Raw genomic sequence first — 12,459 nt, forward strand, 5'->3', positions numbered from 1 at the left:
CTCCCACTGTACCCGATGTCGTACTGCAGTATTTCATAGTTTGAGGTCTCCAGGGAAGTGTTAAAATGTAGGCTTTCTTGCGTACACAGGAACTGCCAAGCAACACCTTACCTAATGGTGACATCAGTCTCCAAACCATCTGCTCCATGTTCTATAGTTTTCTCAAATGACATCAATGTGTTTTCTGGTGCTAGCTGTTTAATAATAAAAGGGACAAACTAGTATCAGTTGTACATTATCCCCATACTCAGACATACACTACCCAGTCCACAAAGCTGCCCATCGCCAAGGTCTCCTTTATCTGAAATGAGAGAGCATGAAATTTTGGTCCATTGCCCAGACTGGGATAAATGAGTTTCCAAACCAAAGGACCACCAACCGGGTCAAACCCAGGTATCAGGATGCTTCCCTTTCGTGTTAGCTGGGGAGTATCATGCACAGAGCCCCTCCCACATCTCTCCCCTCACATCCCCCTCTTCAATCAAGAGTACGTGTTCGAAATTGTTCCCAAGCTATTATGGCACCCACCACCTTTGAAAGAAGCCTGGTCAGAGTCTCTTTCCCTCTGGGTGCTAGAGGTATAGGTACACAATTGGCCATTTCAGCGAGAAACTTAAACATTTAAATCAATGGTACGACCTTGCAAAGTAGCGGGTCTTGATAATTCGCACAATCCTCCCATCCCGGTCATAACAATTTCTAACCCTCGCACTTTATTCACCAGAAGGGGAGGGTGTGTGAAAGGGGAGGCACTGCCTAGTTAACACTGCACCTGAAGCACCTGACATTGGAGGATCTTAGGGGACCAAGCACCCAGGCAAAGGAAGCCTCTCTCTGGAGCTTGTGGGCCTGGAGACCTTGACAAACTTATATCTGAGGGTTCTGTTAATATAATCACACTTTGCCTTTTAAAGACTCAATGTTTAGGCATTCCTGTCCTGCTCCTGCAAGCTCCAAGTTATTGCATTCATGCACAGCCCACAAGCAATGGCAAGAGCTTTGCATATTGGCAAATTTTAAACTTTGCTGCAGGTAGAAAAAGAGGACTGGAATTTCTGTACCGCCTATCATGATGTTGGGTCGTCCCAAAGCACATTAGTCAATGAAGTACTTTTGAAGCGCAGACATTGTCACAAAAAGCGTGGCGGCCAATTTGAGCACAGCAAGCTCCCGCAAACAGTAATCTCTTTTAGCGACATTGGTTGGGGGCGCAAAACTTGGCCAGAACATCGGGGAGAACTCTGCTGCTCATCTTCAGATCGTGGTGGTGGGATCTCTTATGTCCACCCAAAAGGGCCTCAGTTTAACCTCTTACCCGAAAGACAGCGCTTCACCAGTGCCATGGCCCCTCCACGCCGCCCTGGGAGTGTCAGCCGGGATAATGAGCTCAAGTGGAATTTGAGCTCGCAATCCTCTGGACTCAGGGGCAGCAATGCCACCCGCTGAGACACGCTGACACCTTACAGGAAAGCTCGGACAGGCTCAAAGGAGTAGGGCGTGACCCATTAGAAGATGACGTACCATTGGTGCCCCTCTGTGTCCAATAACAGCTGGCTTCGGTCCCAGGGTCCCCTTCTCTTTGATGCAGGGAGAATACATGCCGAGAGGCACCAAGTAGAGAAAAAGGAGAACGGCAAAATACACACTCACAATGAAGGCTCTGGGAACTGAAATACAAAAATAAAAATTGAGTTGGCAACCACGCTGACTGCAGTTTGAGCTCTCACAGGATGAGGCAGCACAGAAGGAGGCCATTCAGCCCATCCAATTCCCTTTTGAAAGTTATTAATCTGCTTCCACCATCCCTTTCGGCAATGCATTCCAGATCTCAGCAATCACCGCCTAAAACAATTTTTCCCCATCTCCCCATCTGATTCTTTTCCCAGTTACCTTAAACCCGTGTCCTCTGGTTACCGACCCCACCTCCCATTGGGAAGCAATGTCTCCTTATTTATTCTAGCAAAGCCTTTTATGATCTGGAAAACCTCTGTAGAATCTCCCCTTAACCTTCTCTGCTCTAAGGAGAACAATCCCAGCTTCTCCAGTCTTTCCACATGAACTGAACTCCCATATCCCCAGTGCCATTCTGGTAAATCTCCTCCTAAAAGACCTTGGGGGGCAGAATTTTGCCCTTGACGGACGGGTTCAGTGTGGGGCAGTCGGGAAGCCAACTGCCCCCACAATTGGCACCACACCACGATTTAATTGGCTGGTGGGCAATTAAGGCCCACCGAGAGTGAAATATGAGCGTCGGCGCTCTGCACTGCCTTCTCGGGGTGGGTGGGTGGGGCGGTGCTGCGGGGGAGTGTGAGCCAGGTGAGCACGAACTTCGTGCATGTGCGCAGGTGAGCGCTGCGTAATCTCCCTGAGGGCAGGGAGCTGCCTCAGGGAGATGAAGAGGTACTTTAAAAAAATAATAAAGGAACTAAAAATGTAATAAGACATGTCCCATCATGTGACTCTTGTCACATGAGCAGGGGTATGTTATTAATGAATAATTCAAATTTTTATTTTATCTTTATTTGATTTTGGAAACCTCATCCCGCCCGTGGAGGAGGTTTCCAAAAAAAACGCAAAGGCCGCTCGGCCTTTACACATGCGTTAAAAAAATTTATGTCAATTGATTACTTAACAGGCCCTTTAATTGCCGGAGTCGGCAGCAGCGCACCCGCCAGCCGAATTACCACGCAACCGCGCGCTGATGTCGAGGCGCTCGGCCAATGTCATTTCTTGCTCGAGCAGGTCGGGCACACGCCCACCTGGTCGAGCGAAAATTTCTGCCCTTTGATATCCTTTCCTAAAGTGAGGTGCCCAGAATTGGCCACAATATTCCCACTGAAGCCCTGACCAGTGATTTACCAGCACTTTATTGGTTTAATGTTCTACGCTTCTTATTACAAAGCTGTGGATTCCATATGTCTTTTTAATAACCTTGTCAACTTGTCCTGCACATTTAAGGATTCCTACGCCATTTAGTTTATGATCCAATAGAAAATTCCAGATAGCTTTTGCGGGGAAGTCAGGACTTGTCAAAACCTCTTGAACAGGCCATGTACTTCCTGTCTACAAAACTTATTTAACGATGGCACAATCATCCTTGCACTACTTCAGCTGTCTTGCAGACGCCCACATAAAACCCACACTTATGAAATCAGCAGCACCTTTATATAGAGAGGACCATCAAGAAGAATAGGCTCACATTTAATCAAGTGCGTCATCACATCTCAAAGAAATGTCTCAGAGCACTTCACAGTCAGTGACTTGCTTTGAAGTTGGCCGAGTGACAATAAAGAATGAATGCCGGCCAGAATGACACTTCTTCAGATTGCGTTATGGGAACACGCACATCCACTCTATCAGACCGACCAGGCGGGGCCTTTGGTCCATGTCTCAACTGAAGGGCAGCACGCATTACGATAACACATCCCCCCCGCAACGCTACGCTGAAGTTTTCCTTTATTCTTTTGACGGGATGTGAGCGCCGCTAGCAAGGCTGGCATTTGTTGCCCATTCCTAATTGCCCTGAATTGAGTGGCTTAAGGTAGGCCATTTCAGAGGACAGTTAAGAGTTAACCGTGTTGCTGCAGGTCTGGAGCCACATGTAGGCCAGACCAGGTCAGGAAAGTACATTCATGAACCAGATGGGATTTCATGACAATAAAAATCACAGTCACCATTACTGAGACTAGCTTTCAATTCCAGATTTTTTTCGTTAACTGAATTTAAATTTCACCAGCTTCAGTGGTGGGATTTGAATTAATGACCCCAGAGCATTAGCTGGGCCCTCTAGATTACTGGTCCAGTAATTACCACTATAACTTCAATCGCACCTTCCAAACCCTTGACCGCTGCCATCTAGAAGGACAAGGGCAGCAGATAGATGGGAACACCACCACCTGGAAGTTCCCCTCCAAGCCACTCACCATCCTGACTTGGAAATATATCGCCATTCCTTCACTGTCAAAATCCTGGAACTTTTTTCTTATTCATTTACAGGATGTGGGTGTCGCTGGCTAGGCCAGCATTTATTGCCCATCCATAATTACCCTCACTAACAGCACTGTGGGTGTACCTACACCACATGGACTGCAGCAGTTCAAGGAGGCAGCGCACAACTACCTTCTCAAGGGCAATTAGGGATGGGCAATAAATGCTGGCCCAGCCAGTGACAGCCACATCCCATGAATGAATTAAAAAAAACATCTCCCCCTATTTAACACTTCAGTAGACAATGTGTTGACTGATGGGGTTAGGTTATTTACTCGCACCAAGTCCCATTCACCCATCATCCCGTGTTCACTGACCGATATTGGCTCCGAATCTGGCACAGCCTTGGTTTTAAAATTCTCATCCTTGTGTTCAAATCCCTCCATGCCCTTGCTCTCTCTCCCTATCTCTGCAACCTCCCCAGCCCTACATCCCTCCAAGATCTCCGTGCTCCTCCAATTCGGGCCATTGAGCGTTCCCCAATTTCCATTCACCCCCACTACTTGTAGCTGTGCCTTTCAGCTGCCTGGGCCCTAAGCATTGGAACTCTCTCCCTAAACATCGCTGCCTCTCTTCTCTTTTCAGATGCACCTTAAAACCAGCCTGCTGGAACAAGCTTTCATTCACCCGTCTTAGTGTCTCCTTAGGTGACTTGGTGTCAAATTTTGTTTGATAATGTTCCAGTGAAGGGCCTTGGGATGTTTTAAAAGGCGCTACGTAAATGCAAGATGTTTCTTTATAGAAGCAAAAAAACTGCGGATGCTGGAAATCCAAAACAAAAACAAAAATACCTGGAAAAACTCAGCAGGTCTGGCAGCATCGGCGGAGAGGAGCACAGTTAACGTTTCGAGTCCGAATGACCCTTCAACAGAACTAAGTAAAAATAGACAGCCTCAGAGTAAAGGGAAGACCTTTTAGAACAGAGATGAGGAGAAACTTCTTTAGCCAGAAAGTGGTGAATCTATGGAATTCATTGCCACAGAAGGCTGTGGAGGCCAGGTCATTGAGTGTATTTAAGACCGAGATAGATAGGTTCTTGATTGGTAAGGGGATCAAAGGTTACGGGGAGAAGGCGGGAGAATGGGGTTGAGAAACTTATCAGCCATGATTGAATGGCGGAGCAGACTCAATGAGTTGAATGGCCTAATTTCTGCTCCTATGTCTTATGGTCTTATAATCACAGAATCACACAGTACAGAAGTGGCCCTTCAGCCCACCGAGTCTGCACCGCCACGTGAGAAACACCTGACCTACCTACCTAATCCCATTTACCAGCACTTGGCCCATAGCCTTGAATGTTATGACGTGCCAAGTGCTCAACCAGTTACTTTTTAAAGGATGTGAGGCAACCCGCCTCCACCACCCTCCCAGGCAATGCATTCCAGACCGTCACCACCCTCTGGGTAAAAAAGTTTTTCCTCACATCCCCCCTAAACCTCCTACCCCTCACCTTGAACTTATGCCCCATTTAGACTGACCCTTCAACTAAGGGGAACAGCTGCCCCCTATCCACCCTGTCCATGCCCCTCATAATCTTGTACACCTCGATCAGGTCGCCCCTCAGTCTTCTCTGCTCCAATGAAAACAACCCAAGTCTATCCAACCTCTCTTCATAACTTAAATGTTTCATCCCAGGCAACATCCTGGTGAATCTCCTCTGCACCCCCTCCAGTGCAATCACATCCTTCCTATAATGTGGCAACCAGAACTGCACACAGTACTCCAGCTGTGGCCTCATCAAGGTTCTATACAACTCCAACATGACCTCCCTACTTTTGTAATCTATGCCTCGATTGATAAAGGCAAGTGTCCCATATGCATTTTTCACCACCCCACTAACATGCCCCTCCGTCTTCAGAGATCTATGGACACACACGCCAAGGTCCCTTTGTTCCTCAGAACTTCTTAGTGTCATGCTGTTCATTGAATACTTCCTTGTCAAATTCTGCTGCTGCTGATGGCCCACAGCACCTTATGGTTGCCCAGTCTTGAGTTGCTAGATCTATTTGAAATCTATCCCATTTAGCACGGTGGTAATGCCACACAACATGATGGAGGGTATCCTCAATGTGAAGGCTGGACTTCGTCTCCACAATGACTGTGCGGTGGTCACTCCTACTGATACCGTCAAGGACAGATGCATCTGCGGCAGGCAGGTTGGTGAGGATGAGGTCAAGTATGTTTTTCCCTCTTGTTGGTTCCCACACCACCTGCTGCTGCAGACCCAGTCTAGCAGCTAAGTCATTTAGGACTCGGCCAACTTGGTCAGTAGTGGTGCTACCGAGCCACCCTTGGTGATGGACATTGAAGTCCCCCACCCAGAGTACATTCTGCACCCTTGCCACTCTCAGTGCTTCCTCCAAGTGGTGTTCAACATGGAGGAGCACTGATTCATCAGCTGAGGGAGGGTGGTATGTGGTAATCAGCAGGAGGCTTCCTTACCCATGTTTGACCTGATGCCATGAAACTTCATGAGGTCCTGAGTCGATGTTGAGGACTCCCAGGGCAACTCCCTCCTGACTGTATACCACTGTGCCACCACCTCTGCTGGGACATACCCAGGGATGGTGATGGTGGAGTCTGGGACATTATCTGTAAGGTATGATTATGTGAGGATGACTATGTCAGGCTGTTGGTTGACTCGTCTGTGAGACAGCTCTCCCAATTTTGGCACAAGCCCCCAGATGTTAGTAAGGGGGGCTTTGCAGGGTCGACAGGGCTGCGATTGCCATTGTCGTTTCTGGTGGCAAGCTTGATGCCGGGTGGTCCGTCTGGTTTTATTCCTTTTTTGTGTCTTTGCAGTGGTTTGTTACACTGAGTGGCTTGCTGGGCCATTTCAGAGGGCAATTAAGAGTCAACCACATTGCTGTGGGATGTGGGTCTGGAGTCACATGTAGGTAAGGACGGCAGATTTCCTTCCCTAAAGGGCACTAGTGAACCAGATGGGTTTTTACACCAATTAACAATGGCTTCATGGTCATGGTCATCATCAGACTTTTAATTCCAGATTTTTACTGAATTCAAATTCCACCACCTGCCGCTGTGGGATTACCCTGGGTCTCTGGGTTACTGGTCTAGCGACAATACCAATATGTCATCACCTCAAGGTGCTGGCAGTGGATCACTGGAGATGCACCGGGGGATAATCCGAGAGACCCAGGTTAACGTTCTGGGTTCAAATCCCACCACAGCAGCTGGTGGAATTTACAATTCAATTAATAATCTGGAATTGAAAAGCTGCTCTCAGTAAAGGCACCCATACACAATTGTCTTAATAAACCCATCTGGTTCACTAAAGCCCTTTAGGGAAGGAAATCTGCTGCCCTTACCCGGTCTGGCCTACACGTGACTTCAGACACACTGGCTCTTCTATGAAATGGCCTAGCAAGCCACTCAGTTCAAGGGCAATTAGGGATGGGCAACAAATGCTGGCCTTGCCAGTGACACCCACATCCCATGGAAGAATAAATTTTAAACATTTGCAGACAATGATAGAGAGTCCCAAAAAGGTGCCCTTTTTTTGGGTGAAAGTTCCTAAATGTTGTCGTCTCTGCCTACTTGAGTCCATGTGGTGTAGGTACATCCACCATGCTCTTAGAGAGGGAAGTGCCATCCATCGGATGAAACATTAAATTGAGGGTGGGCATGAAAGATCCCATGATTCTATTTCAATTTCAGAGCAGGGTGGTCTCCTGGTGTTCTGAACAATATTTATCCCTCAATCAACATTTCTAAAAAAAAAATGATCTAGTCATGTTTTTGGCACAATGCTTCAATTCAGAGTTAGGTCAAGACAGGCCCTAGGCCCCAATGAGAACAGACTGCTGAGAGAGCAGTGACCCTGCACTCAACAGAAGGGCCCCAGTTGACTGTACAGAACAGACAGTTACTGAGAATGAAACGGTCACTATTTGAAGAGTCAGTGGGTTACAATGCTCTCTCTTACCTCAGGAGATAATGTTTAAAAATTACAATATGGAGAAGATAAAACGGCCATTTTAATAAATAAATAGGCCTTTAAAACCTGGCTTTGGCATTGCATAACCATAGCCTTTTGATTCAATTCATCTGTCCTAATCGGACCCTTGGCACTGATCCATAAAAGGGCCTAGTTAGGACATAAGCGTGTTTCTCAGTAATTTAAAATAATCTCAACGGAAAGAGTATCAGCCCCAAAGAAATGAATAAAACTTAAACAATATCAGCTGATCTGATAATTAATCTCAAAACTGAACTAGCATCCCAGAGATCATCGGTTCAAATCCCTCTTTCACAAAATATAAACTCCGGAAATTTGATTTGAATTGAATAAACCCAGCACTTAGTGGACTGGCATCAGAAAATGGCCATGGAGAGGGTGCTGAGGTGATTAACTAGGATGGTACTAGGGATGAAGCACTTCAAATACTAGAAAACATTAGAGAAATTGGAATTTTCTCCTTTAGACCATAGACTCAATGGGCCAAATGGCCTCCTCTTGTACCTTATTGACTCTATGGGCTGGATTCAATGCAGGTTTGAAGGTAGGGGAGTGCTCATTTAAAACGAGCGACCACAATTACACCAGCGGCAGGGGTGGTGTTGAGCGGCCCACCTGCCAGTGGGCCAATTAAGGCCCCTAATTGGGTAATTAATGTCCATTTAAGGGCCTCATCCTGCCGTGCACCACTGGCTATGAGGCCCAAGCCAAGCAGCCAGCCTGGCATTGGAGGTCCCGCCCCCACCAAAGGCTTCACCTCCCTCCCAGGTCTCCCTCCTCTCATTGCCTCTCAAACCCCACTCCCAACACCCCCCACGCCCCCACCCCCACACCCCCCCTCACCAGGGTCTGCCAGCTTGGCGCCCAAACATACCTAAATGATCCAGCATCACATGCCCGAAAATTGCCGGAGAGATGCCACTGATTGGCTGGCAGCTCTCTGAGGCGGGACCTCCTGTCCCTGAGGGGTGGAAGTTCTGCCTCCAGCCCATTAATGGCCAATTGGTGTCCCCCTCGGCGAGCTCCCTCCAACATTTAGTGAGGGATGGGGATGGGGTGGGGGGGTGGGGGGGGGAATGGGCCGGGCAGGATGGTAGGACTCCGAAGCCTTGCATAATTCTGCCCTTGTCTCGACGAAGAGGTTGCTGAGCGAACAGAGTCTGGCTAGTGAGGAATGAGTTGTTTTTTAATGGCATCAAGTATAAAGTTCGCACACTACCTCCCACTAACCCCATCACCCCATCCCCGTCACTATAACAAGGCAGCTGGGGGATCTGCAGTAGAATATTGTGAAAAATCCAACTCTAACTCTGGTCCCTCAGCAACGTGGCTGACTCTTGACTATTGTTTAACATTGCCACTCAGTTGTGTCAGATTGTTTACAGGGAATCTGAGCGGTTTACAGGGCATTGGCGAGACCACACCTTACTTGAGGAAGGATATGCCTGCATTGGAGGCAGTTCAGAGAAGATTCACTAGGCTGATTCCTGGGATGAAGGGGTTGTGATCAGAGGAAAAGTTAAGCAGGTTGGGCCTATACTCATTGGAGTTTAGAAGAATGAGACATGATCTTATTGAGGCGTGTATGATTCCGAGTTGGGGCTCGATGGGTAGATTTTGTTTCATTCTTTCATGCGATGTGGGCGTTGCTGGCAAGATCAACAAGTGTTGTCCATCCCTAACTGCCCTTGAACTGAGTGTCTTGCTAGGCCATTTCAGAGGGCAGTTAAGTGTCAGCCACGTTGCTGTGGGTCTGGAGTCACATGTGGGCCAGACCAGGTAAGGATGGCAGATTTCCTTCCTTAAAGGGCGTTAGTGCACCAGATGGGTTTTTACAACAATCAGTGATGATTTCATGATTTTATTAACAGAGTTTAAATTTCACAAGGTGCTATTGTAGGATTTAAACCCACGTCCCCTGAAAAATAGCCAGGGCCTCTGGATTACAAGGTCAATGGCGTTACCACTACGCCACCATGAGGTAATCTAGAGCTAGGGGGCACAGTTTCAAAATAAGGGGTCTCTCATTTAACACAGAGATGAGGAGGAACTTCTCCTCTCAGAGTGTTGTTAGTGTTTGGAATTCTCTTCTACAATGAGCTGTGGAGACTGCGTTATTGAATATATCCAAGGCAAAGCTCAACTGATTTTTGATGGACAAGGGAGCCATGGTTGTGGGAGACAGTCAGGAAAGTGGAGTTGAGACCACAACCAGATCAGCCATGATCTTAGTGAATGGTGGAGCAGGCTCAAGGAGCTAAATGGCCTATTTATTTTTTTATTCATTTCATGGGATGTGGGTGTCACTGGCTGGGCCAGTATTTATTGCCCATCCCTAACTGCCCCTTGAGAAGGTGGTGGTGAGCTGCCTTCTTGAACCGCTGCAGTCCCATGTGGTGTAGGTACACCCACAGTGCTGTTAGGGAGGGAGTTCCAGGATTGTAGCCCAACGACAATAAAGGAATGGCGATATATTTCCAAGTCAGGATGGTGTGTGGCTTGGAGGGGAAATTCCAGTTGGTGGTATTCCCATATGTCTGTTGCCCTTGTCCTTCTAGATGGTAGCAATCGTGGGTTTGGAAGGTGCTGTCTAAGGAGGCTTGATGAGTTCCGGCAGTGTAGATGGTACACGCTGCTGCCACTGTGTGGCGGTGGTGGAGGGAGTGAATGTTTGTGGATGTGGTGCCAATCAAGAGGGCTGCTTTGTCCTGGACGGTGTCCCGCTTCTTGAGTGTTGTTGGAGCCACACTCATCCAGGCAAGTGGGGAGTATTCCATCACACTCCTGGCTTGTGCCTTGTAGATGATGGACAGGCTTTGGGGAGTCCGGAAGTGAGTTACTCGCCGCAGGATTCCTAGCCTCTGACCTGTTCTTGCAGACACCAGTATTTATATGGCTAGTCCAGCTTCTATTTCTTTTTTTTTAACATTTTTTAGGAAGAGGGCCCAGCGCTTTCTCAGGTCAATGAAGACAGGGAACAAACAGACACATCCCGAGACTGAGTATTCAACAAAAAAAAACACTCCTACCAAAATAAAATGGCCCAAATTGGCGATCTCACCTTTTCTATTCACCCTGGCAAAATGTTGGCCAACCGGCCAGGCCAGCACTGTCATGGCTGCCACAGCTCCAATATGCAGGTATGGAGCAGTGACCTGGAAAAATATTAAAGCAAAAACAAATGTTAAAAGCAATGGTAAATAATATCCACAAACACTCGAAGCAGTGCCTCATAAATCAACTATTTCCCCTCGACTCCCTTTTCTCCCTCTGCCAAAAATCTACTCGCACTGAAGGCACGGACTCTGTGCCTGGGGAAGCACTCAACAGCTCATTGCTGAAAGCTCTCAAAGCACTGGCAGGCCTCAGTATAAAGGCATCACTCTCCCTGTTCCCATAAGGAGCTCTGCTTCCCCAGCTGTGGCTCAGCGCGCAGTCACTCCCATCTCTGAGTCAGAGGTTTGTTGGTTCACAGCACCACTCCAGGGATTTGAGTACAAAAAAAAATCAGGGCTGGCGCTCCAGTGCAGTGCTGAGGGAGTGCCGCACTGTCAGGAGTGCCATCTTTATGGTTGAGATGGTAAACTGACTGCCCTCTAAAAGGCGTCAACATTTATCCCTCAGCTAAATCATGTAGGGCAGAATCTTCTGCCCGCTGGGCGGGCTGGTGGGGAGCGGGCGTGGGCCTGGTGCGGAGCCGATCGCCGCCCGCGATTGGCTGCACGCCGCCATTTTACATGGGCCGGCCAATCAAGCGCGCCCAGTATTAAGATCAGTGATTAGATTATGATTAAGATCAGTTTTAAAATTTGAAAAAAGGAAAAGATTAAAATTATTCGGACATGTCCCCTCGTGTCACAGTGTCACAGGAGCTGGGGCATGTTTACCAACTGTGCAAAAATAATTTTAATTACTTAATAAAACCTCATCCCCGTGGATGAGGTTTCGCGAAAAACACGAAGGCCGCTTGGGCTCTTTGCCAACCCCCCCCACAACCCCGCCAGCCTTAAGGTTAGATGGGCAGCGTTGAGAATTAGTTTAATTAGTTTACTAATGGCCTTGACAGGCCTTTGACAGTTCGGCGGGCGCGCGCCCACCGAACGGAAGGTCTGAACGACGCGCGGTGACATCAAGACGCACACCCGACGTCGCCCCGCGTCATTTTTACCTGTCGGCCTGTGCGGGGCCTGCTCCCGCACATCCACGTCAAAATTCTCCCCGTACATTTAAAGTCGTTGGTAGAAAGATTGGAGGGGAGCTGAGAAAAAATGTTTTTAACCCAGAGGGTCGTGGGGGGTCTGGAACTCGCTGCCTGAAAGGGTAATGAGAGGCAGAAACCCTCAACTCATTTAAAAGGTGTCTGGATACGCAACTCAAGTTACCTGCAGGGCTCCGGACCCAATGGTATAAAGTGAGATTAGGCTGGGTGGCTCGCCTTTCGACCAGCACAGACACGATGGGCTAAGTGGCCTCTTCCTGTGCCGTAAAGTTTC

The 12,459-nt window shown here is 48.1% G+C and overlaps 1 protein-coding gene across 3 annotated transcripts in view; it reads right to left on the minus strand.

Annotated features, from left to right (window-relative positions):
• The window catches only part of gdpd4a (glycerophosphodiester phosphodiesterase domain containing 4a), a 56,196-nt gene that overhangs the window by 24,116 nt on the left and 19,621 nt on the right, over window positions 1-12,459 (minus strand). For all 3 annotated transcript variants that reach the window (XM_078545046.1, XM_078545045.1, XM_078545044.1), the window contains 3 exons: window positions 11,028-11,121; window positions 1,522-1,667; window positions 112-194 (listed from right to left, as the gene is read on the minus strand). In XM_078545046.1, coding sequence (XP_078401172.1) covers window positions 112-194; window positions 1,522-1,667; window positions 11,028-11,121 — 323 coding nt within the window. The remainder of the gene's footprint in view (window positions 1-111; window positions 195-1,521; window positions 1,668-11,027; window positions 11,122-12,459) is intronic.

The sequence above is a fragment of the Cetorhinus maximus genome, chromosome 7, assembly GCF_964194155.1.
Source record: "Cetorhinus maximus chromosome 7, sCetMax3.hap1.1, whole genome shotgun sequence".
Classification (NCBI taxonomy): Eukaryota; Metazoa; Chordata; class Chondrichthyes; order Lamniformes; family Cetorhinidae; genus Cetorhinus; species Cetorhinus maximus.